Here is a 21,585-nt window from a genome sequence, read left to right as displayed (position 1 = left end):
TTTGATAGAATGCTTTGCTGACTTCATTTTTAATGTCCCATTAGAGAGATGTTAGCTGTTGTGGTGGAGGATTTGTTATAAAGAGGTTATGAAATTGTGCTGAGAAAATGGGTGAGAGTAAACCATTGCCTGCTTCTGCTGCCTGAGAACAGTCTGAAAGAGCAGCTAAAAGAATAATTAAACCTGAGTATTTAAAACAGTTCTATGCTAACCTGGAACACTGCCAGGTTTGGAAAGGACATGAAAGGATCTGACAGTGTTCTTGAACAATAAACATTTTTACCTGAAAGATCTCTGCTGGCATTATTAGGAATGCCATTTTCTTGCTTTGATCTGACTCTCTAGGACTGGCTGCTCATCCAGCTGACACAGAGCAAGCAGCCAACAAAGGCAAGCCCTAATGGACTTTAATACCTTTAGTGAAGGGTTTCTCTTCCTCTCAGATGTGTGTCATTTTACAAAGGCCCCTTTCATCTTAACGTGGAAGTGGCTGGCGGCAGTGGGACCAGCACAGCCTTTGGCTAAGGGCAGGGTTTAGCAGAGTGGCCCTCACTTGTCCAGCCCTGTCCCCCCTGTCCGGCCCAGGGTGGAGTTTCTGGGGGTCAGCGGTGCTCCCTGGCTGCCCTGCCTGTGGAGCAGCTGCCACTGGCACTGCTACAGCCTGGATGCTGGGCAGGGGATGGTTCTGCTTCAAAACCTACTTGCAAAAAAACCCCAAACAGACAGTGGGAGATACCCTACCATGGCTGGTTTTTGGGTGTTTTTTTGTTTGTTTGTTTGGGGGTTTTTTGTTTTGTTTTTTGGTTGTTTTTTTTTTTTTTTTTTTTTTTTTTTTGCAAGTAGGTTTTGAAGCAGAACCAGGGGTTTATTTGCCTGCTGGGGTGGGCAAAGGCACACATTGGTCATGTCAAACACCTGCCTTACTCTGACTGCAGCAGAGCTGAAGGGTTGGCAGAGCACAGACCTAGCCTGTTCTGCCATCTGAGCACATGCTGTAGGACACAATAAAAATGATGTTGTATCTGCCTTTATTTAAGATGGGACGTTTGGAGTCTTATGTTGATGGTTCTGGGATATTTATGACTCCCTTGAAGAGTATATCCTTCCACCGAGGAAATGAAAAGTGTGATATTTTAGCCATTGGAAATGCCTGGCTTAGTTTGGTTCTGTTTCCCGATTTCATTTTGACGTGGTAGGCAATTCAGAAAATATATTTGCAGCAAGGAAAATGGAGTTGTTATGGAAACATCTGAGCGAGGCGGCTGACACGGGGTAAGGCAGGCTCCAGATTCGCTGTACACACAGACACGCTAAAACAGCAAGTTCATGTAAGGTAAGGGAGCAGTTTCTAGGCACTGTCTGCTCGCTTCATGGGTGGGTTTTCTGGCGCAAGAGGAAAAAACCTGCTTTAAAACTGTGAGCATGTGGCTCCATCTTCTGGTATCAAAGCAAAGCGTGTTGCTCTGGATATAGACCGAGGTGAGATTTCTGTATCATTTTTATGTTAGCTTCTACAAAAGCAACAACAAAACCAGCAGCAACAATAATAAGAATAAATTAAAATACCTGTGCCCCAGAGCCAAGCTACGAGTTATTAGTGTAGTTTTCCTGAAGCTACAAGCCATTCTGCTGCCTGGGAAGAAAACTGCCTTTTGAAACATTCCCTTAGATGTTTAGCCCCAAAGTGGCTTGTCTTCTAAAGCACGACAGTGCTGTCCTGTGTGAAAACAGTGTCTGCTCAGGGTGTGGGCTCTCCCAGTGAAGCCTCGTGCCTGTGTAGGTGCTATTCCTGTCTCCTGCTCGTGGCTGTAGATGTATTTCTTTGTTTCCCTCCGCAACAACATCTTTGGCAAAGTTGCTAAAATCCATGATGCATCCTCATGGAAATGCTGCCTGGGTAGAAGCAGGAATGAATGGCTCTTGGAGGTAGACTGCCAGAAGTCAAAAGAAAATAAAGCTGTTTTATTACTTCACCAAACAGTGAATGTTGTTACAGCGCATATTGCGCATGCTTAATTGAGCTTGATTACTCAATCTGTTCACCTTAGTAACTCATTTTGGTTTAATCAGAAGTAAGTAATTGTTCAAAATCAGGAGGTGTTATCACTTGCTGGTTAAACCTTGGGTTTTCTAAATAATCCTAAAGAATTGCCCCAACTTTGTTGCTTTGGAACAACTCCCAGCACAACAAATCAGAACAAAAGGTAATTATCTTGATGTGGTGTTGTCCTAAAGCTGTTGTTTGCAAGTCATTGCAAATAGGAGGCACTGCTCTGTAAATGCAACATTAAAAATATGGACCGTGTGTTTTACTTGGTTTAATTCTGTGTACATATGTAAGTATTTTCTTTTTTTTCCCCTCTGGATAGTGAGCCTAGGATAAAAGGACCCCAAATTCTTTGTACAAAGCACTAGTTTTCAGTCCAAAGTACTTCGTGGCTGAACTGTGACAGTGAAGGTGAGGGAATACAAATTTAATGGCCAGTGCTTCTGCCCATACTTGTGCCACTCTAAGATCACTAACACAAGTGATGAGTTATTTGCATGCAGCATTTATCCATGGGGAGGGTTGTGTGGAGACCTGCTTGGAAAGAGTGCATTCCTGTATGGCAGGGAATCATATCACAAAAATAACTCCTAAAGTAAGCACTAGCCAAGGCTTCCCATCACAGTCTCAGCAGCAAGGCTGTGGATCAAAATGAAGTGGAACCAGCCTTTACTCTTCACTGTGGTGCTTTTAAGCCCCTACACAGATGGAAGCATCTTAAATGGCCACAGACTGTGCTGATAAAATACAATTGCAACCTCCATGCTAGCATTTAGTGTTTCTAACCTGTCCCTGAGGCTGGGGTACACTGGACTTCCCCTTGGCACTACCTGAGGTTTTCTCTGGAGGCTGCCTCCAGTTCCTACAATCTTTTTTCCCCTCTCCCTGTAGTTAACCTTTAGCTTCATCCTGTTTAATTGGTGATTCCAAGGTCTAATTTCTAGGGTCTCTATCTCTCTCCATATCCTGTGGGTTATTCAAAATGGATCTACTCACCTTTCTGAAAGATGCCACAAGGGTAGCACCTTTCACTGACACTACCAGTAAATAAATACCACAGACCTCTTTTATTAGGGAGTACAAGCCCACAACAAATCCTGCCCGGAGTGTGTTTGATAAATCAGATCTTTTGCAGACATCTGGAGATTGCATTTGCAAATCCCCAGCCAGCTTGTTTTGTAGTCATTGTTACCATAATTCAGGTTAATGTTGTTGCCACTTTTTACTTGCTAAAACACATGTGGTGCTTTATTGCTTAAGAAAAAAAAAGTGGCTGCCTTGGAACAGAAGTTCTTTTAAAACCCTTCCTGAAAGTTTGCTGTTTGGAGAAACAAATGTCAAATCAATTGTCCTATCTTTGAATTGCCATTCTGAAAATGCAAGCTGTGAAAAGAGATTACTTGGGTTCTGCGATGGGGAGAGTGTAGGAATCTAGACTGAGAGTTATGTACCAACAGAGACCTAAAATAACAAGTGGAACAAGTAAACTTTCAGCTTTTCCTGTAAAGATTTGCTTAAAAAATATTAGATCCCAAGTGAGAATGCTCATGCCAAGTTTTAAATCTCATTTGAATTTTTATAGCTGTTATAATCTCTGATATATAACCTTGGAAATAGGGTCTCGTAACAGAAATGCCGAGTCCCTTGACTATTGCCTCGCAAAAAAGAGTTGCTGTAATAGGCTGCAATTCTGAGACAAGTTTACAAGTCTGGCTTATGTCTGCATATCATCATTCAAATGGGTCTAAGCTGGGCTCTTCACATTATTTGAGGTTATTTGTGTGTACGTGATCAGCTGCGTGCAGCTGTCCCAGTAATGTCAGCCTTCCGAGTATAACAGGCAGAAACCAGCACATCCTTAGCCACTGAAATGTTGCCACAGGGAGAGGCTTGGAGCTTGGACGTGCTGGTAGCAAAAGTAAAGAACAGCTTATTTTCTGTTTTGCTGTCCTTATTCCTCTGTATTTCTGCACAGAAGAAATGGAAGTTCCCAAGGAGCCAAAAGGATTCCACATGCCAGTGATCTTTTCCCTCTCATTATCATACACTTGCAATCAAACTCTAATTTTTGAAATAAAAACCTGCAGGATTCTTTATTGGGACTATTAAACCTTCAATCTTCATTATTTAGGACGGCTACTTACCTTTTACTCAATGAAGCCATAATGCAACTGCTCCTATAAAAACTATCGAAATGGCTACTCTGGCAGTGAGTAGATTTTCCTCCGTGTAAAATAATCTTCTGTGAGTAAGACATAACTATCATTCACATTAATTAGGCAGCCATATAATGGGGTGTTCAATAGCTATTACATCATTTAAATTCTTCAGTGAGCATCTCAGCCACCCAAGAACTATCCAGCTGAACATTTCTGAGTCCATAATTTTGAAATAATCCTGTAGAGGAAGAATATGCATGGCAGAGTGTTGCAGACAATTTCACCAAGAAAAAAAAATTAATTTTATTCAGATTTATGGAATTATTTTAACATTTACAAGAAGTGCATAATCCTATTCTTCCCTCCCTCCCAGAATAATGTTGCTATAAAGTGGAGTCTCTTTTGGGGCTGTACTGTGTGTACACTAGGGAATGTCCAAGGAGCTTGTAGTCAGAGGCCAGTGATGGTAGCTGGACACACACACACACAACAAGCACATTTCCCGGCATATTCTGTTATAAACCTGGGGCCCTGGAGCCATGAGGCTCAGCTGAAAAGCCCTGACCCATGGAAAAGAGAGTTCAGTCATGCTTGAGGCTTTGGTTTTGAAGTCTTTTGCCCTTAACAATCATATAAGCCCTTAAGCATTTATATTCAATTTTGGTTATTGATTTAAAATTTTTGAGGTGAAGCTGAAGTTCTTTGATTTGAATATTATAATTAATGTTCTAACTATATTATTATACATTTTTGTACCTTTTAAGATTAGTTCCTCAGTCAAGAGTACATATGCCATGAGAGTAGGAGCTTATTGTGAGACTTGAAAGAAATAACTGATACAGCAGGGAGAGGTTTCTATTAACAGGCCTGGATGCAGATCCTTGACATGCTGTTTGGATGCCTGTAGAAGGGAATGGTTATTACAAGATTTGTCAGTTGCTGAAAGTATATGAAAATAACATGTTTTAAATCAGTGTGGTTTGGCAATATGGGAGTAGTTCCTAGCAGAATGAAAAAAAGGAATAGCCTAAAACAGGCTGGGGAGCAGGGAGAGATAGACTGTAAAGTTTAGGCTGTGCCTTTTCCTATCAGTTATATTATTTTAGCTAATTGTGTACTCATTTTTTCTTTTCTTCATGCTTATAAGGTACTGTGCCTTATCTGACTAATAGTAGAAAGCAGCTGAGAGCTCTCATAACAGGGAGAGCTCTTAATTCAGTATTAAGCATTGCTGGGTTCTCTGTAGTTTTCCATAATCTCTATCCAACAGGCAGAGCCTGCAGAGGTAGGTATCAAAACCCATCTGCAGGTAGAGTATCAGGTACTGCTTGTTCTGCAGCCCAGGAGGTTTGTGTTTGCCAGATGTAACTGCTCCTCTCAGCAGCAGATCCTCTGTTTTATAGATCCTCTATTTTTCACATTTGCTTATTGATTTAATTAAACCAGTACACTGAGGGAAATTTCTGCCTTACCAAAATAATACATTTTCATCACACACTTTAGGGACAGTGACTTAGAACTGGAGTCACCATAGGAATGACAGAATTAAGGACGGGGAGCAGGAGACAAAGGTAGGTCAAACCTGTGTGAAATTCCACGGAATCAGCTGTTGCTGTATAATTGGGCTCGGTATGTGGGACCATGGGCTGGTGAATGTTGTGGTGTGACAGGCTTGATCAGGTTTTGGGTTGTATAACAGCAGGAATGGTGAGCATTTGTTATGGGGAATGGGCACATGGAGCTGTTCTAGTAAGGGGCTGAGGGATTGCCCTGTTCAGACAAAATCAGGACCACCCTAGTTTTGAGAAAATACTGCTGCTGTTTCCTGAAAGCATGGTCTGGATCAGAATGTTATGCTCTCTCTTACACTTCTCTAAAACATGGAATGAATTGAATATATAGAGTTAGCATCAGCTACATGCTGCTGTTATTTCAGTGATTTAATATGAGTTTGTCAGCCACAGACAGTTTGTGAGGGTTTCTGCTATATTGCTGTCTAACCCATTTTTTAGAGGAAATCCCCCTCAAAGAGAATAGCCCATGTGTTTTCTTGGATGTGACTTGGCTTTAATTTCAAACATTTCCTACAGTGAATTATTCTGAGGTTTGAAAGAGAAATTGTGGGATTTTTGTTTTTCTATTCTTGCTTAAGTGTTCAAAATTCAGTAACTAAATTGCTTACAATTGTTTTAGTTCATATTAGTTATGAATATGCATACACAGTAATAGGAAAGCAGAAATGTGTGTAAGGTAGTGAGACATTGCTCACTGCTGTTCATTATTCCCTGGTTAGTGAGAGTTCAGGTGTAAAAATCATTACAGAAAACGTGTCTCTGCTGAGTGCAATCCAGAGTTGGAACATATGAAGGACAAAGCATATTAGAGACAGCTGTGATTAGTTCTCCAATTTTCCAATATTAAATCCATTAAGTAGTTACTGTCTCAGCCAATGAAGAGACAGGGAATGGCCATGAATGGGCGGGGGAGGACAGGTGAGCCGTCATTTTCACATTTCCCAGTTTCTAAGGCAGGTCCTTGACAAGGCCCTGGGGAGTTTCATGTGTTCTAGGAAAAGTGACCAGAGAGCCCTGCACAGAGCCCTTCCCATTTGCTGGGGGGTGGGCAGTGATCCCAGCTCTGCAGGGCGATTCAGCTGCAGTGAGTTATGGGGCTGTTTGGAACACCTGGAGGCATTGCAAAAACGCCTCTCAAGTGATTTACCAGCTGCAGTAAAGGATACTGAATGCCTGGGCTGTTCAGCTCTTGTTACTGTTTATTTGTCACCTGTCTCTCTGCGCCACTAGCCTGGGATTACCTGGGGAGCCCTTTGACATCTCCTGGGTACTCTTCACTGTAAATAATGAAAGCATTGCTTTTACCGAGGCACTGCCAAGGCAGCATTTGTTTTTGTGGTTGCTGAAATAGTTTAAAAAATGGAAGCACCAGTAGCTATGGGAAGCTGTATCGTGCTCATCTATGTGCCCATATGGTAGAACATGTTATGTCCTTCACAGCACAATGAGACATGATTGCGCCTAATTCCGATTTGTATGGCATCCCCATTAATGCCTCTTTAAGCCCTCCATTAAAGGCCCTTAATGTTAATTAACTGGACTATGCCAATAAAGTTCCATTAGCTTCCCCCTATTAATTTAATATTATAGGCATTTAACAGATGTCTTAATTAGATGTTACACTGAAGGCTATGAGCAAAATTGAAACTAGGTCATTGTCCCCAAAGTTTCTGCTATGATTTATGCTTTCTACAGCTTTGTTTGTTTTTCCTTCTGACCTCTCACAGGAAACCGAGAGATTTTAGAGAATGTTGAAAGGAGTAATGGGTGCAAGGTAGAATAATAACTTGTGTCTACAACTTGAACACATATTGTTCTTACTTCACAGATAAAAATTCTCATTGGTGTGAAATGACTATTTCCTCATATAAAATAGCAAAAATACTGTTTTCCCCATTTCAAGGTTATAATATAATTGCAACAAATATTTTAATTTCTGCACCAAGTGGGAGCTTTGGAGGCCAGTTAAGTGTTTTTGTAGGACTGGGGGTGGAGGTGGTGATGAGCTCTGACTGCCCTCCCAACCCCAGTTACTCAGCTTTGGGGTGTGATTATGTGAGGAACAGCTGTGTTCTATTTAAAGAAATGACCCTGGTTGGCTACAAATGCTTGAAAGGTGACAGGGAAGAACTTTTCCCAGGTACAAGTCTTTCATTTGATATTGAAATTGATTAAAAGCTTCTGAAAATTACGTTTGTAACAAAACCACCATAGAAGCACTTTTATAACAGAAAAATGTTAAGCAATCTAAATACAGGGGTCACTTCCACCGCCCAAACATGTCAAACCTACCTAGTCAATGAGAGATTGTAATCTGGGCAATCAAAAATGAAGTGTACAGTAAAAAATGTGAAGGGGCTGAGGATACCTGAAGCACAATAGCTCTGTGGACAGAGGTTAAACATTCACAAGGTAATTCCATGGGTAACTGAAATACAAGATTGAACAGGGTCACATCTGTGAATTTCTAGCTTCAAGTGCTTCCCTCCCTCTGATGTGTTCCCTGCACTCTGCCATGACAGTGTATATTTATTGATACAGACATATCTCAGTTAACCTCAAAGTAGCAGGGTGTTAGTGAGCACTGGGGGACAGACACCTTGCAGGGCTGTGTGGCACGTTTGGCATGGTTACATTACACACACCTGGTCTCTCTGTAAGAGCATCAACCCCAGGGAAGGAGACACTCAAGGTAAAACCTGTCAGCTGAAACAATTTACTTGCATGTGCCTGCAGCAGGCAGAGATGCTGATGTTGGCCCAGGCACAATGATTATAAAAAGCAGCTGTCAGCACCTGCAGTCTCACTGCCAACATATAACAGGCAGCTAAAGACCAATTTATACAACAGTAACATTTATTACAGAGTTACAAAATCTAATTTTCACTGTACAAATTCACAATTATACACTGAAACAGGAGTCAGATAATTAATACTAATCATATAACTTTAATAAAAGCCAGAATATTATATACCAATAACAAAACATACAACCAATTTCAACAGTCTGAGACTGCTTAAAGACAGCAGATACTGCTCATTCTTCATTAAGAAGAAATGCTTTATAAATATTTCACATGGCTGTTGCTTTTTCCATCTGCCAGAAAACCTGGTCTTTGAACTGCAGGAAAACAGCAGACATTTCTGTGAATGCTTCTGACTTTCCATGAAATTATAGGTCAATAGTTCCTTTCAACTTGAATTTTTTTGCAGATCGCTCACTTGCTCTGAGCAGGAACTTGCTTCCATAGATGTAGGAAATGAATCCATCAAGCTCCAAGCTAAATACGTTGTTAAGTTTGGGAACAACTGAAAATGCAAAGAGACACAAACTGACCAAAGTGGGCTAACATAAATCCCTGTTATGAAAATACACTGACATACCAGGGGATGTTATTCACCTGGAGATTTGAGCCTTGACACATTTCAAGGTTTTTATACTTTATCAAGAGAAGAAAAATAACCCAAGTCTCCAAATTTAACTGGAATTACCGAAGTTAGTCCTCTTACAGGAGCATACAGTTAAGTGCTGCACTTTTTTTAAATTGCTCATTTCTAATGAGATCTGTTTTTGGTAAGATATTGGGCTGCTGGGTGGTGACTTCTGCCACTCTACGCAAAGCCAAAACCACTGATATAAACCAATGTACTCAAGAGGTGCAAAATGAAGAGTGTGATCAAGGATTTTTTTTATGATTCAAGTCGTGAAAAGAACTGAAAAAAAATTCTTATATACCTTTTAACTTGTCCTCTTTAGTGATAATTTTGAAGACATGTTTAAATTCCTGTAGAATGATTCCTGTTATCCCAACATAAGAGGGGCACTTTGATTTTGTAACTGCAAGAACAGAAGTATGTATTAGAAAATTTCAGATGGAGTTTATTTGCCCTTCTCCTGTTGCCTCATGATTTTAAAAATTAGTCTGCAGTATTCTGAAATAAAGAAGTTACAGTAATCACTGGTAAAATGTGCAGTTAACCTTTGCAAACAACAATATGATTTTCAAGAGTAGTTGTAAAGCAATTAGCATTTTAAGGAAAGAAATATGATCTCAACTATGTGATTCTAGAGTTAACAATACTGAAAAGAATTTAAAAATAAGCACCTGAACTACTTAAGTGAAGTTAAGCATTACTTAACTGCAGATGATGTTATACAAGCAAACAAACAGAATACCTGTAACAATGGCTCCATGGAGATCAGCTTTTAGCAGCTTGCCCTGAATCATATGGGGTTGCCTTGAAGAGGAGAATGGGATCAAAAAGGAGGGAAAAAAATCCTATGAACTGTCAGGTTTACAAAATGTGACCATGATTGTTGTAATCACGGTCAAAGCTTACAGAAATAGTACTTATCAACTGTAGAGTTTCAAGCAGTAACTCAATAAAACTGGAAGCATCTACTGTATAAAACCCAGACTAAATTTAAAATATGTCAACGTACGCATCGGGTTTGAGTCCATGGCACAGGTCTCTGATGTACTGTTTCCACAGCTCATGGAGTGGGAGGAAGATGGCATATCTGCAGTAAAAAGAGATCAAAAGTATCATACAAAACTTAGTTATAAAACATCCATTGGTTGATTATTGAAGTAGTCTGTATTTCCACAGAGTTAAGACTGACATTTGTAAGTTACATAACCTTAAGTTACCCTGCAAGGTGACCCACTCCAAATAGCTGGTTTACTTTATAAAACAAGCACAAAGTATGCTCCTCTCTACCAACCCAAAACTGTCATGTGTTTTAGAGAATCAGGCTAAGCCTGAAGAGATTTCTACTTTTTTTTCTACTCTTTTATCTCCTTGCTTACTTTGTTAGCAAAGCTGGGGCTTCATTCAACATGATCAATTCAAGGGACCTTATGCAGAATTTTTACTCTCTGGTCACAGACAGTCCAACTTTGAAAACTGAAATCAGAGGGTGTTTGGGTTTGATTTGTTGTCATATTCAGGTACACAAAATGAAATGCACAGAAATGAATCTTGCACCTATACAGACAAGAGAACTCTTTTTCTCATGGTGAAATGCCACAAGTAGTGTGACTTTACATACTGAAGGATTCCTATCCACATGCACGTGCTGCTGCTTTTATACACTTCTGATGTACTTCACTACACAAAGAAGACATTCAAGGTCTTACCTTTGCTGTTCAGGTTCAATTTCAAACAGACGCAGCTCTCTCCTCTGCTTGGCAGTAAAACCTTTTGTCTTCTTCCTCTTTTGCTTGGTCTTTTTTTTGGGATAATGCTCAAGAACTACAGCTTTCCGAGTTAACATATCCTGGATAGCTTCATCTTTCATTTTGGGCATACTACGCTTCAGGAAGGCATGTACAAATGTCTTGGCTTTTTCTGAGCCCTGGGGCTAAAGACATATGAAAGAACACTTTAAAATAGTACATTTTAATTAAATTAAAACTTGCTGCTGACTAGTGGTTTTATCAAGTCGGCAAAATCTCCGTGGGAATGGGAGATCTTCCCGTCAGTGCCAGTGGAGGGAGATGTTCCCACTCCGAAGCCCCGCCTGCAGTGCCGAGCGCGGGCACAGCTCGGCCCCGGCTCCGGCCCGGAGTCGGACTCGCATTTTGGAGGAAAAGCTCTTTTTTGCATTTCGTTTGAAACGGCGAGTTCCGAGCGGGATTTACAGGGGAAACCGGGGACTCAACCGACCCCCGGCGCTTCGGTGCCTAACGGGGTTTAAAGGACCGCGTAGGAGTGGGAATCGCCAGGTAACTCCCGGCGTGGAGTTCCGGGCCCCGCGGGCCGGGGCCGGTCGGTACCTGTAGGCGCAGCTCCCCGGTCTCCTCGGGCGGCAGCCGGCGGTACAGCTGCCCTGCAAGGCACGGCGGCGCAGGGTCAGCGGGGGCGGGCGCTCACCCCATCCCTCACCCTCCACCCCTCGCCCCGCACTGCCCACCGGCGCCCGCCCCATCCCTCACCTTCCACCGCCCACTCTGCATCCCTCACCCTTTATCATCCCTCACCCCTCAACCATCCCTCATCCACCACGCTCTCCCTCCATCCCTCAGCCTCCACCCGTCTCCCCGCTCCCCTCACCCTCCCTGTCCCTCCGTCCCTCTCTCTCCCCGCTCCCCTCACCCTCCCTGTCCCCCCGTCCCTCTCTCTCCCCGCTCCCCTCACCCTCCCTGTCTCCCCGTCCCTCTCTCTCCCCTCTCCCCTCACCCTCCCTGTCCCCCCGTCCCTCTCTCCCCGCTCCCCTCACCCTCCCTGTCCCCCCGTCCCTCTCTCCCCGCTCCCCTCACCCTCCATGACGCCGCGGCGCAGCCCGCGCGGGGCGATGACGGGCGGGCGCGCCTGCGCACAGGGGCGCTCCCCGTGCTGGCCACAAGGCGGCGCCGCCGCCCGCGGAACGCGGTGGGCTCCCGTGAGGGGAGCTGTTCTATTGATCTGGCTGGTATTTACTGCTCTTGTACTAATAAATTCTCTAAATTGGGAGACACTGAGCAGCAGATATTTCATTTACTATCATGGGGGAACTTCTTTTTAAAAAGCCCTGTCAGTCATACCTTCTGTAACACAGGCCATTTTCTGTAGTCATCCACCACCTGAGCATGGTCGTGGACACACGGAGTACACGAGTCTGTTGTTGGAATATTGACGTGTTAGTGTCCTTCCCATAGTAACAGCGGAGTCTGGACTCTCGTGATGGGCAGCCTGGCCACGTCAATCCTCACTTCTCTCTCATCCTGCAGTCACTCCTACCACAGATGCTAGGATAGACATTTCTACGTTTCCATCCTGCAGTCTCCTCATCTCCCTCTTTTGTTGCCTCCTTTGTTCTGGAAATTTCTCCCAGGATTTACAAATGTGGTACTGGAGCCAGCAACCGCCCAAGCTCTGGGGGCCACGGCAGGAGCAGGTCCTCTCTGCCCTTACCAAAGTTCCTGCTATCCCACTTCCCTTGGTAGGAGAGAGAAGTTTTTCCTAGTCCCGTGCAGTCCTACAAGGCCTCTCCAGCCGTAGCCCTGGCTGCCGCTGCAGGCAGTGCCTGGCTCTGTTCTCAGCAGGTAACAGATCTGTTCCTGGAACTGCACACCCAGCAACATGAGATCTTTGGTTAAAACCAGCCCTCATGTTTCTAGCAATCAAGGTCAAGACATAGGAAGATGCCAATCACTGCGAGCTTTACATGCTCTGACACATCAGGGCCTCTTTCCTCCCGGGATAGGACAGAGTCCTGCTCACTTACAACACAGAAGTATCTTGAAACCAGTGTCCAGTTCTTTTTCCTTGCCAGCCCAGTCCCAACTCCTGCAGCCTCTGCTCAGGCATGATTGTTCTCCAAATACAGAAGAGATTTATATTCTTGTCACATGTCAATATTGGCTTAGCAGATAATTAAGCACTGCTTGGAAAAGGATATTTGGGGAGGGAGTTACTGAGGCAGGGTATAGGAAACGTGATGATTTTGTTGAGTGGTGTTGTGGGGCACAAAGGTACTAAAGTGATCCTCAATATGAAATAGTAGATCTCTCTGGACGTGTGTAAAGGAGAAAGGGCCAGTCTCTGCAGAGTACTAAGCATGAACAGCAGCTGGTTTGTATCACAGACCTCCTGGCAGTTAAGTACATTACCACAGCAAGTGGATCTCTTGGTTTTACAAAGCATGGACTCCTTGAGTTGTCATTGCTACTACGAGAAGATCAATTTTCATGAATGGAGTACCAGGATAAGAGCTATGGGTCTTTAGGGCCATATGAGTGCTCCTTCACTGGATTTATGCTGCAATTCTTAGGGGTCTTCAGGGATTAATAGTCAAATCAGTGTTGGCGGTGCTGGTGTTGTAAATCCAATGATCCAAGCTAAACTGGTGCCTGGGGAAACCAGTCTGTTCCAACAGCTCTACATCTTCATTCCACAATTTATCTTCAGATACAATGTCTGAGGGAGAGAGATCAGTGTTAGTGTGTGTCCCAGCAAGAAGGCTCTGTGTCACATCAAATAAACATGAAAAAGAATAGGTGAAGAAACTGAGAAACCACAGAATAGGCAAAGGCAGTTTATAGATAAGAAAAAGAAGGCTCAGAGAAACGAGGAAAGATGGATAAGAGGTAAATATAAAGTGATGTGGAAATATGCTAAAAAAATAACTGCAATGCGTGTTTCGGGATGTGCAGCACCCTGTCTTAGTGTCTTAGAGTTTTGAAGCTTTTTACTTTGAGTAAATCACCTTGGAATAGGTTTGTAGGGATAAAATTCCCTGACATAGATTATTAATACCATGTTATAGGTGCCAGCATTGGCATTTCTTATCCAATTAAATCTATGTGGCTTTATTTATTGCTCTCCAAAAATACTAACAGCCCCCCCACACCCATGCAAACTTCTTCCATGGACACAATCTACCTGTGTAGGGTAGGGGAGGATATTGCTGTACCTGTTGGGGCTGCTGAGCTGCAGAGATGGGCAAGAACCTGTGTATAGGCCAGGCTGGGGGCAGTAGTGTCTTTGGAGAGCTGGGTGGCTGTGGAGCAATTACAGAATGAGCTTTATAGTGATAGTCACAGAAAGCTAAAACTTGAGATGTGAAGTGACCAAAGACAGTATAATTAAAGATATTTGTGTGACACAAGAATAGAAGATCAGTGAATTTTTAAAAAAGAGTAATTATGAACTGAAGCGAGAGATGAATGTGAAGTTAACTGGTGTGTGCAAAAAGTCACTGGGCTGTAATCATTGTTATACTTTTGCTGACTGTCAGTGATGCAGGAAATAAATACTGTAATTCTCTAGAAGGACTGTCTCAGCAAGCATTTGAGCTCTCAAGATCAATATAGTTTATTCCTCTTGGCCAAATTGTATTAGCAGCTGAAGTTGGTCCTTAGGGACATCTGTACTGGTGAAAATAATTTCCATTTAAAGCCCTCTGATCTGATTTCCTCTATCCAGATAATATAATTCCCACCCCCTTCCCATGGCTGTGCTGAAGCAGCGTCCATTCAGTCTGTGTCAGCCCTGCCATCATCCCACCAGCTGCTGCCTGCACCTGGCTGTGGCATCCTTCTCCTGACATCTCCTTTGGGCCTGGAGGGAGCTCCATGCCAGCAGTTTTAGGGCCCCTTGGCTGACCATACCCAACACACCTGTTCCCTCCCAGGACTGGCTGTGCAGCCAGGACCTTTCCAGGGAGTCAGTACTCAGGGTTCCCTGGAAAAACCCAACCTGGAACAGGTCATGTCTGGGGGATGGTGGTGGGTGGGCAGAGTTAAATCTGCTGTCCATCCCGGTGGGTACATGGAGCGATTGACATGGATAGCCTGAATTTTCATCTCGTGTCAGTGTAGGTTTGCCAAAGGAAGGTTTGCAATATTTGTGTGTGTAAGCCCAAACTCTTGCATTAAGGACTTGGTTGACTGATTCTAGATTGCTGTGGCTGACTGAAGAGCAGCATCTTTTGAAGTACCCTGTATCCCTCAAATGTTTTCTTTCCATATATTTTTCCATTGATTTTTCTGCTTTATCAGCTTGCCCTTAACTCATGGCTTGTCATCGTGTTCCGCCCCGCCCCAAGCTGATAAACTGTCCTTCCCAGCTGAAAGTTCATTATTTCCTTGCAGTCCTGGCTCCTTCTCATCTCGAATTGCAGCTGCCACTGCAGGGCACAGACAAAAGACTGGCTTGTCTGTGCCTGACAGAAACAAGAAAGCGCTCGGAAGCATGGTCCAAATCTCAGTGGCACAGAAATCAGAAGCAAATAATAATTCAAAAATGTTGTCAGAAAATCCCAATGATTTAGTAGCTGGGTTTTAAAAAAACTGAAACATGGCAGGTTTTTGGCAGGCTGTGCCCTGTCCCCAGAGCTGCTCACACTAGAGGGCAGCCCGAGACTGTCTGTACAGTGATGTTGGACTCCAGCTCACTGTTTCAGGGTTAAAGATAAATTAAAAAAAGTTTACAAATTGTGTCCTCTTTTGGAAGAAATGGGCCTGTTTGCAGCTTGGTTTAGCATGCAGGACTCCAGTTCCCCCATACGCCAACCTCTTCTGCATCACAGTATCAGGGAAAAGAGGCTTTTGAAGGAATTCAATTTCACCACAAGCTAAGGAGGCCACTTTTTAAACACCAATATATTCTTATGTCAAAATAAGAAGCTATATCAGTTTTGAAATATTTAAAATATGGGCAACCCTAGAATACCTGGAGATAACTACTAAAACTACAACTACCCAGCCTTACCTCACAGAGCACCCCTAAAATAGCAACACTTGCTCCCCAAAACATTAATGAGCAGTCAGAAAAGCTGAGGCTTTGGCAGCTGACATTTGGTTTCCCTGCATGCTGGATCACGTATGATCCAAACACACATCACCATGACAGGCACCACTTCTGCTCCTGAACAGCTTGTATTTACTAATTAATACCACCATTCAGCATTCATGTATTATTCCATGACAGTCTGTCTCACAGTCATTACTTTTGTTATGCTTTGAGTCTCATTTAGATCTTGTTGAATATTCTATTTTAAAACTTAATTAACATTAGCTCATGTGTTATAGGGATGTATGATGCAAAAACGAGGATTAAGAATAATAAATTAGAAAGTAATAATAGTCATTGGAGTTATAGCAGACTGACTAGTTTAATTTATTTCATTTGGTTTTGGTTAAACTACATAAAATTGACATAACTCATTAAATTTTGAATATAATACAGATGTATTGAAAATAAAAGGTGTATGTTAAAGTAATTTGTGATTCACTGAAGCATCTTTTGCTGTGTTTCCCAGCAGGTGCTCGGGTCAGAGGCGGGGGAGGGTACCCTGCAGCTCATGGGGGCTCTGGCTGGGACCACGGGCACTGCCTCTGACACCCTGACCCATTTGGGAGCAGGAGGCTCCAGCCACACTGGTCAGTGCCTGCAGCACAGCCACGTCCTGCACAGCTCCCAGCCAGCAGGTGCTTCCTGCCAAACAGCCACCGTGCCTGGAGTTACAACTGCTGTGAAATCCCAGGAAAGTGAGAAGGTTCATTAATGGAACAGATAAGAATTTCTCATTTTTCCTCTCTAATGAGGCATCCTTCTCAAAAGCATCACTCTCAGCAAAGCCCTGTTCCTGCTAGACTCTTTGAAAGCAGCGTGCTGGGGCTGTCAGGAGTGAGCCATTCCTTTCAACAAAGCAAATCTGCTCGTGCACCTCCAAAGGATGCAGTTGCTGAGTACACACGGGAAGGGCTCCTCTGCACCACACAGCTTCAGGTCCCAGACATTGGTTTGAATGTGTCTGTCACAACACGCCAGCTCACGAGAGTGCTGCCCAGGGGACCTGTGTGTCTCAGGTAGTGTGACCCAGAGAAAAACAACTGAGAACTATTTGTCTGTTGTAACTGGGCTGAGGGAGCCCTGTTGCCACAGTCAGCACCTGAACCAGCAGGGTCCTGAGCTGCTGCCTGAAGCAATCTGAAAGGAGAGCTGCGATTCCCAGCTGTTATGGAGTGGTGCATACTCACACAGGGTACTGATAACCCATAATGCTGCCTGGGACCATGTTGGTAATGCATGGAGGCAGCATTACTTTTATAATGTTCCTTGTATCTACATTGGTGTTTTATCAACCAATTATAGAGACATCCGTGACTGTATAAAGTGTGACCCAAACCATCAAGAGCAATTCAGCTAAATCCCCCTCACTGGACTGCAGTGGAGGGCACTGAGCTGTGCTCTCTCAGCTTTTCCACTTGAAGTTTTCATCCATGGGAGTGTGAAAAGCAGTCACAGCATCTGAGGGCTTGGACTCCCACTGCAGGCAGGGTCCTTATGAGCAGTGGTCAGCTGCTTGCACAGAGCTGGTGATGAGGCTTTCAGCTCCCTGTCTGTAGTCCCATTTCTTCAGAGCTGCTGGAGTGTGGTGGGCCAGTGAGAGGGTTAACGCTGCAGCAGTCCTTTGATAATTGAAAAAGAAAAAAGCCCATCCAAAGCTAACCAGAAAACCCCCCTGTGTGAGGTCAGGGCTCTAGTAAGTGCCTTTTAAAGAAACAATAACCTGGTGCAATAGAAAATATTCTGTCCTTCTCTTCAGTAGAAATCTGATAAACCACGGAGGCAGGTGTCCAAGGAGATAAAAGTAATAAATGTGGCTGCAGTTCGGGAGTGAGTTAGGCTGTCAGGCTGGTAATTAAATGAAAGCCCTCTCAGGAAATGCTGGAAGCTAATAGATATACATGGAGATGCCAATTAATTTGCCTCAGCAATATATGTTAATTTTAGCATGGGATTAATTTATACATTTTGCAGTGGGATGAAATGGCAAGGGTGGGAGAGGGAGACCTTTCATCCTGCCTGTGATTATTTCAGGTGGTAGAGATTATTAAGCACCTTATACTTGTTAAAAAAAGAACAGTGTGTGAAAATTTAAGTACATTCTCTAAACAGAATTAACTAATCACAGGCTTATACCTGACCCAAAGCACACTTGCAGACAGCTGCCAGGGGCTCCTTGGCTTTGCCACAGCTCAGTAAGTACAGAGCCCTAGTTAGCAGGTAGCTCAAGTCACTCTGTGTTGCTGTGGTTTAAAGGATTTCTGAGAGTTACATGAGTGTGAAATGAGGAGTGCTGCAGGGGTGGATCCTGCTACAGGAAGAACACCGGTTATTTGAGACTACAGCAAGCTCAAGGATGGATGCTTTGGCAGGTGTACAGAGGAGCTGCAGGAAAGGACAGACTTGTATGTAAAAGCACACTGATAATCACTGAGAGAGCTGGCAATCACCAAGAGGGATAATCTTCAGCAGAGCTGGTAGTCACCAACAGAGCTGTGCATGCCATGCAGGCTCGGGGCAGCGAGCAAGTCACTGCTCAGGACCCTGTCAGCTTTAGCCATGTGGCACACACTGGCCCCAGAGCTGCCCAGCTCCTTCTGGTTTGTGGTTGTCCTGTTCTGGAAGAAAACTAATCTGAGGCCAGGCAGATACTGAAGTGGGGGAGATGTTCTCCTGGGGCAGAAGGCAGTGACCCAGCTGTGCACTCAGGACGTGGGTGTTTGCATGTTACTGTCGCTCTCTGAGGTCATTTTTGAACCTCACATCACTTCAGTGCTGTTTGTCACAGGCACTGAGCTCTCATGTAACATCCCTGCAGCTCTCAGGTGCACAGCTGAGGACAGACACGCTGCTCCCAGTGCACACTGGCCCGTGGTGAGTCCGGAGCTGCCGGTGCTTGTGGTGGTGTCTGCCAGGGCCCTCCACTGCTGGCAACACCAGGTGCTGCTGGGGACATGAAACAAGGCTCTGATTTACATGTCCAAGTGTGGCTTTAAGGGCTTGACTACAGGTATTTCAACCCTGAAACACACACTGCAGCACAGCAGGCTTCTTTCTAAAAAAAGCCCTCTGATCTGTAATATTATCAGCATTGAGGCAGCAGAAGCAAAGCAGATTTCTCTTTATTTTCTTCTGCCTTAGAGGAGGAGTATTCACTTGCCCTTCAGTATGATTACAGCCCATTTACCACTTCTATTTTTTTAAATTTCAGGCCTACATTTTGGAACAGTCACAAGGTAGAAGTGTTTCTTTTCAGAGCCTGGAGCAGTCAGCACAAGGGTAAAGTTTATTTAACAAAAAAAAATATTTCCAGCTGAATACATATTGTGAAATTACAGGTCCATTTAAAGCAAAATAGAATTGGTTGTGGGTCAGAGTCAGGGAAGGAAGATAAGAACATCTGCTGCAAAGTGCATCCAGCAACTGTCTTCAAATTTAAAAGTTTTTTTTATAGGATGTTTTTTCTTTTCTTTTTGTAATTATTCAAAATAATAGAACGAAAAAAATGTGCTAGATGCTGAAAGCAAGGTCGAGGCTTGCTCAGGGATTGCAAGTAGATGCATTATAAGTGGTGTCTCAAACCTGACTGATTTCAGAGTTACGGGCTCTGTCTTTCCAGGATGGAGGTCTGTGTCCTTCCTGTCCACACACGTGTAAGGGATGTTCTCCCAGCATGGCTGGCCAGGGCAGGACACTGAGAGACCCCAGGAGGGCTGACCTTGGCTGCACACTCCTTGCTTTACAGCCATTGCCCTGATCCCCAGAAGTCACCTCGATCCTTTTTGTTCCAGACTGAAGCTGTCAAAATCCACACTCTTCATGAGAAAGAGAGTTGTTACCCACTTTTGATAATGGTACTTTTAGTTGGCTCTTGCCACTCTTGCTACACAGCCTGGCTGCTGTGTCTCCTCCCAGGCTCTGCTGTAATGTCCTTCTGCCCCTGCTCCAAGGGCTCTCGGTGTTTCCTTAACACTGGGAGGTGAGCTGGGAACAAACACAGGAATATCCTGGTGGTCCTACCAGCATCAGCCCTGTGTGTTTGCCTGTGTGAACTGTGGGAGACATGGAGGCATCAGGAGAGCTCATATCATTACAGGAGGTGCTCCTGTGCCAAGGAGATCATCTTAATGAAACTCTATCACTTGAGGAGTGACTTCTAGGGATTTTAAGGGACTGGGGAATGCCTAAGTGTGTCTTTGTCTTGACACTACTGAATCATACTGAGCCATAAGCCTGGCATTTAAACACAGATGTGTGTTGTGTGCTGTCCTCTTCTTATGAATTAAAACAAAAAAAAAAAAAAAAAAAAAAAAGAAGGTAGAAATAGTAATTTCCCTCATTGTGTTGCATGTAAAAATATCATACTCCACAGCTGAGACATTTTTGGTGCCCACACAGATATACAGAGTCAGTTCTGGGGGTAGAAAACGGGGATGATCCACTTGCCGGTGTAGATACATTCCCTGCAGCTCAGATTCTGATCTCTCTGGGTGGCACCAAGAAATTCCCCATCTTTGGCCAGGGGTGATGGCTGAGCAAAGCAGCTGGAGCCCTTGTTCTCCCTGAGTGCCGGAGGAGGCGTTTCCGGAGCCCGGCACATCTCCAGGTGCGGCACAACAGCTCCTCTCTCAGGTCCTGCTCCTGCCACGAGCTGTGCTTTAAAACCAGCTGAGCCTCCCACATGGCAGCGTGATTTACTAAACCACTAAGATATTGGGTCAGCCTTGTAAATCATTTTAATTATTTCACTAAACAGGTTGTGGAAATAGATCAATAGAAAATATGGCATTTAGGCTTACAGTGCTGTGCATTCATTATGGGAAAGGAATTATATTAACTGATTTAGGAGCTAATAATAACTGAAAATAACAATTTAATGGAAGCCTTCCAATCCTGCACTTTCAAAGGAGGATACAGCTATACGCAGTCTACTCATTTTAATCTCAGTCAAGTATACAGAGCAATCTTTTGACTCTCAGAGAAATGTCAGTCAAGTACAAGTACTTGCAGACTTTCAGCATCCCATAAATTACATTGTAATAAAATCAAAACAAAGAAACTGTCAACAACCATTTTTACATACTGGCAGGGTCACACGAACCCGGCGCATGAAAAATAAGAAAATATATTGCAATCTAACAAAGTGAAAGGGTTGCACAGTAGGGGCTATTTTTCTCTTGCAGTTTGTATTTCTGTGAGACCATAGTTTGTGCTGCTGAGCTTGAAGGACACTTCTCTCTCTAAAATATTGGGGTTTTATCTCAAACATCTGAATAGTAAATATATGCTATATTTATGTGAATATATACTATATATGTGTGCTTTATATATGCAAGGAAACAGGAAGGAAAACAAACCAGAAAAACGTAATCTCACCTGTGCAGCAAAAGCCAGGTCTCACTGGTCCGTAGTTGGGGGTCAGCATTGCTCTGTTACAATTATTTTACTGTAGCTGAACTTAATTTGGTATGCTGTGTCCTGGTTTTCTTAACGCATGCATGACAGACATCTGGTCTGTTAAAATATT

At 43.6% G+C, this 21,585-nt stretch overlaps 1 protein-coding gene and 1 long non-coding RNA gene across 2 annotated transcripts; one reads left to right on the top strand and one right to left on the bottom strand.

Annotated features, from left to right (window-relative positions):
* The first annotated feature begins 103 nt into the window (after nucleotides 1-103).
* LOC125332032 lies at nucleotides 104-21,360 on the top strand. The gene is made up of 3 exons (XR_007206353.1): nucleotides 104-117; nucleotides 6,776-6,780; nucleotides 18,139-21,360. It is a non-coding gene; the product is annotated as an uncharacterized LOC125332032 (long non-coding RNA).
* On the bottom strand, nucleotides 8,619-12,093 carry POP4 (POP4 homolog, ribonuclease P/MRP subunit). Its single transcript, XM_048316546.1, has 7 exons — nucleotides 12,044-12,093; nucleotides 11,561-11,613; nucleotides 10,922-11,145; nucleotides 10,225-10,302; nucleotides 9,958-10,019; nucleotides 9,517-9,618; nucleotides 8,619-9,089 (listed from the first exon to the last, which is right to left on the bottom strand). Exons 1-7 carry the CDS (start codon nucleotides 12,048-12,050, stop codon nucleotides 8,953-8,955), a joined length of 663 nt encoding a protein of 220 aa, XP_048172503.1. The 5' UTR covers nucleotides 12,051-12,093; the 3' UTR covers nucleotides 8,619-8,952.
* Nucleotides 21,361-21,585: the final 225 nt, after the last annotated feature.

Source organism: Corvus hawaiiensis, chromosome 12, assembly GCF_020740725.1.
Source record: "Corvus hawaiiensis isolate bCorHaw1 chromosome 12, bCorHaw1.pri.cur, whole genome shotgun sequence".
NCBI lineage: Eukaryota > Metazoa > Chordata > Aves > Passeriformes > Corvidae > Corvus > Corvus hawaiiensis.
The sequence above is the reverse complement of the archived record's forward strand: the minus strand, read 5'-3'. Positions and strand labels throughout refer to the sequence as shown.

Excerpts from the sequence above, each read along its gene's own strand:
- POP4 (XM_048316546.1), bottom strand. Across the intron at positions 10,303-10,921 it reads ATTGAACCTGAACAGCAAAG|ATATGCCATCTTCCTCCCAC; the intron begins GTAAGACCTTGA and ends TTTTTACTGCAG. Across the intron at positions 10,020-10,224 it reads CATGGACTCAAACCCGATGC|GCAACCCCATATGATTCAGG; the intron begins GTACGTTGACAT and ends CTCCTCTTCAAG.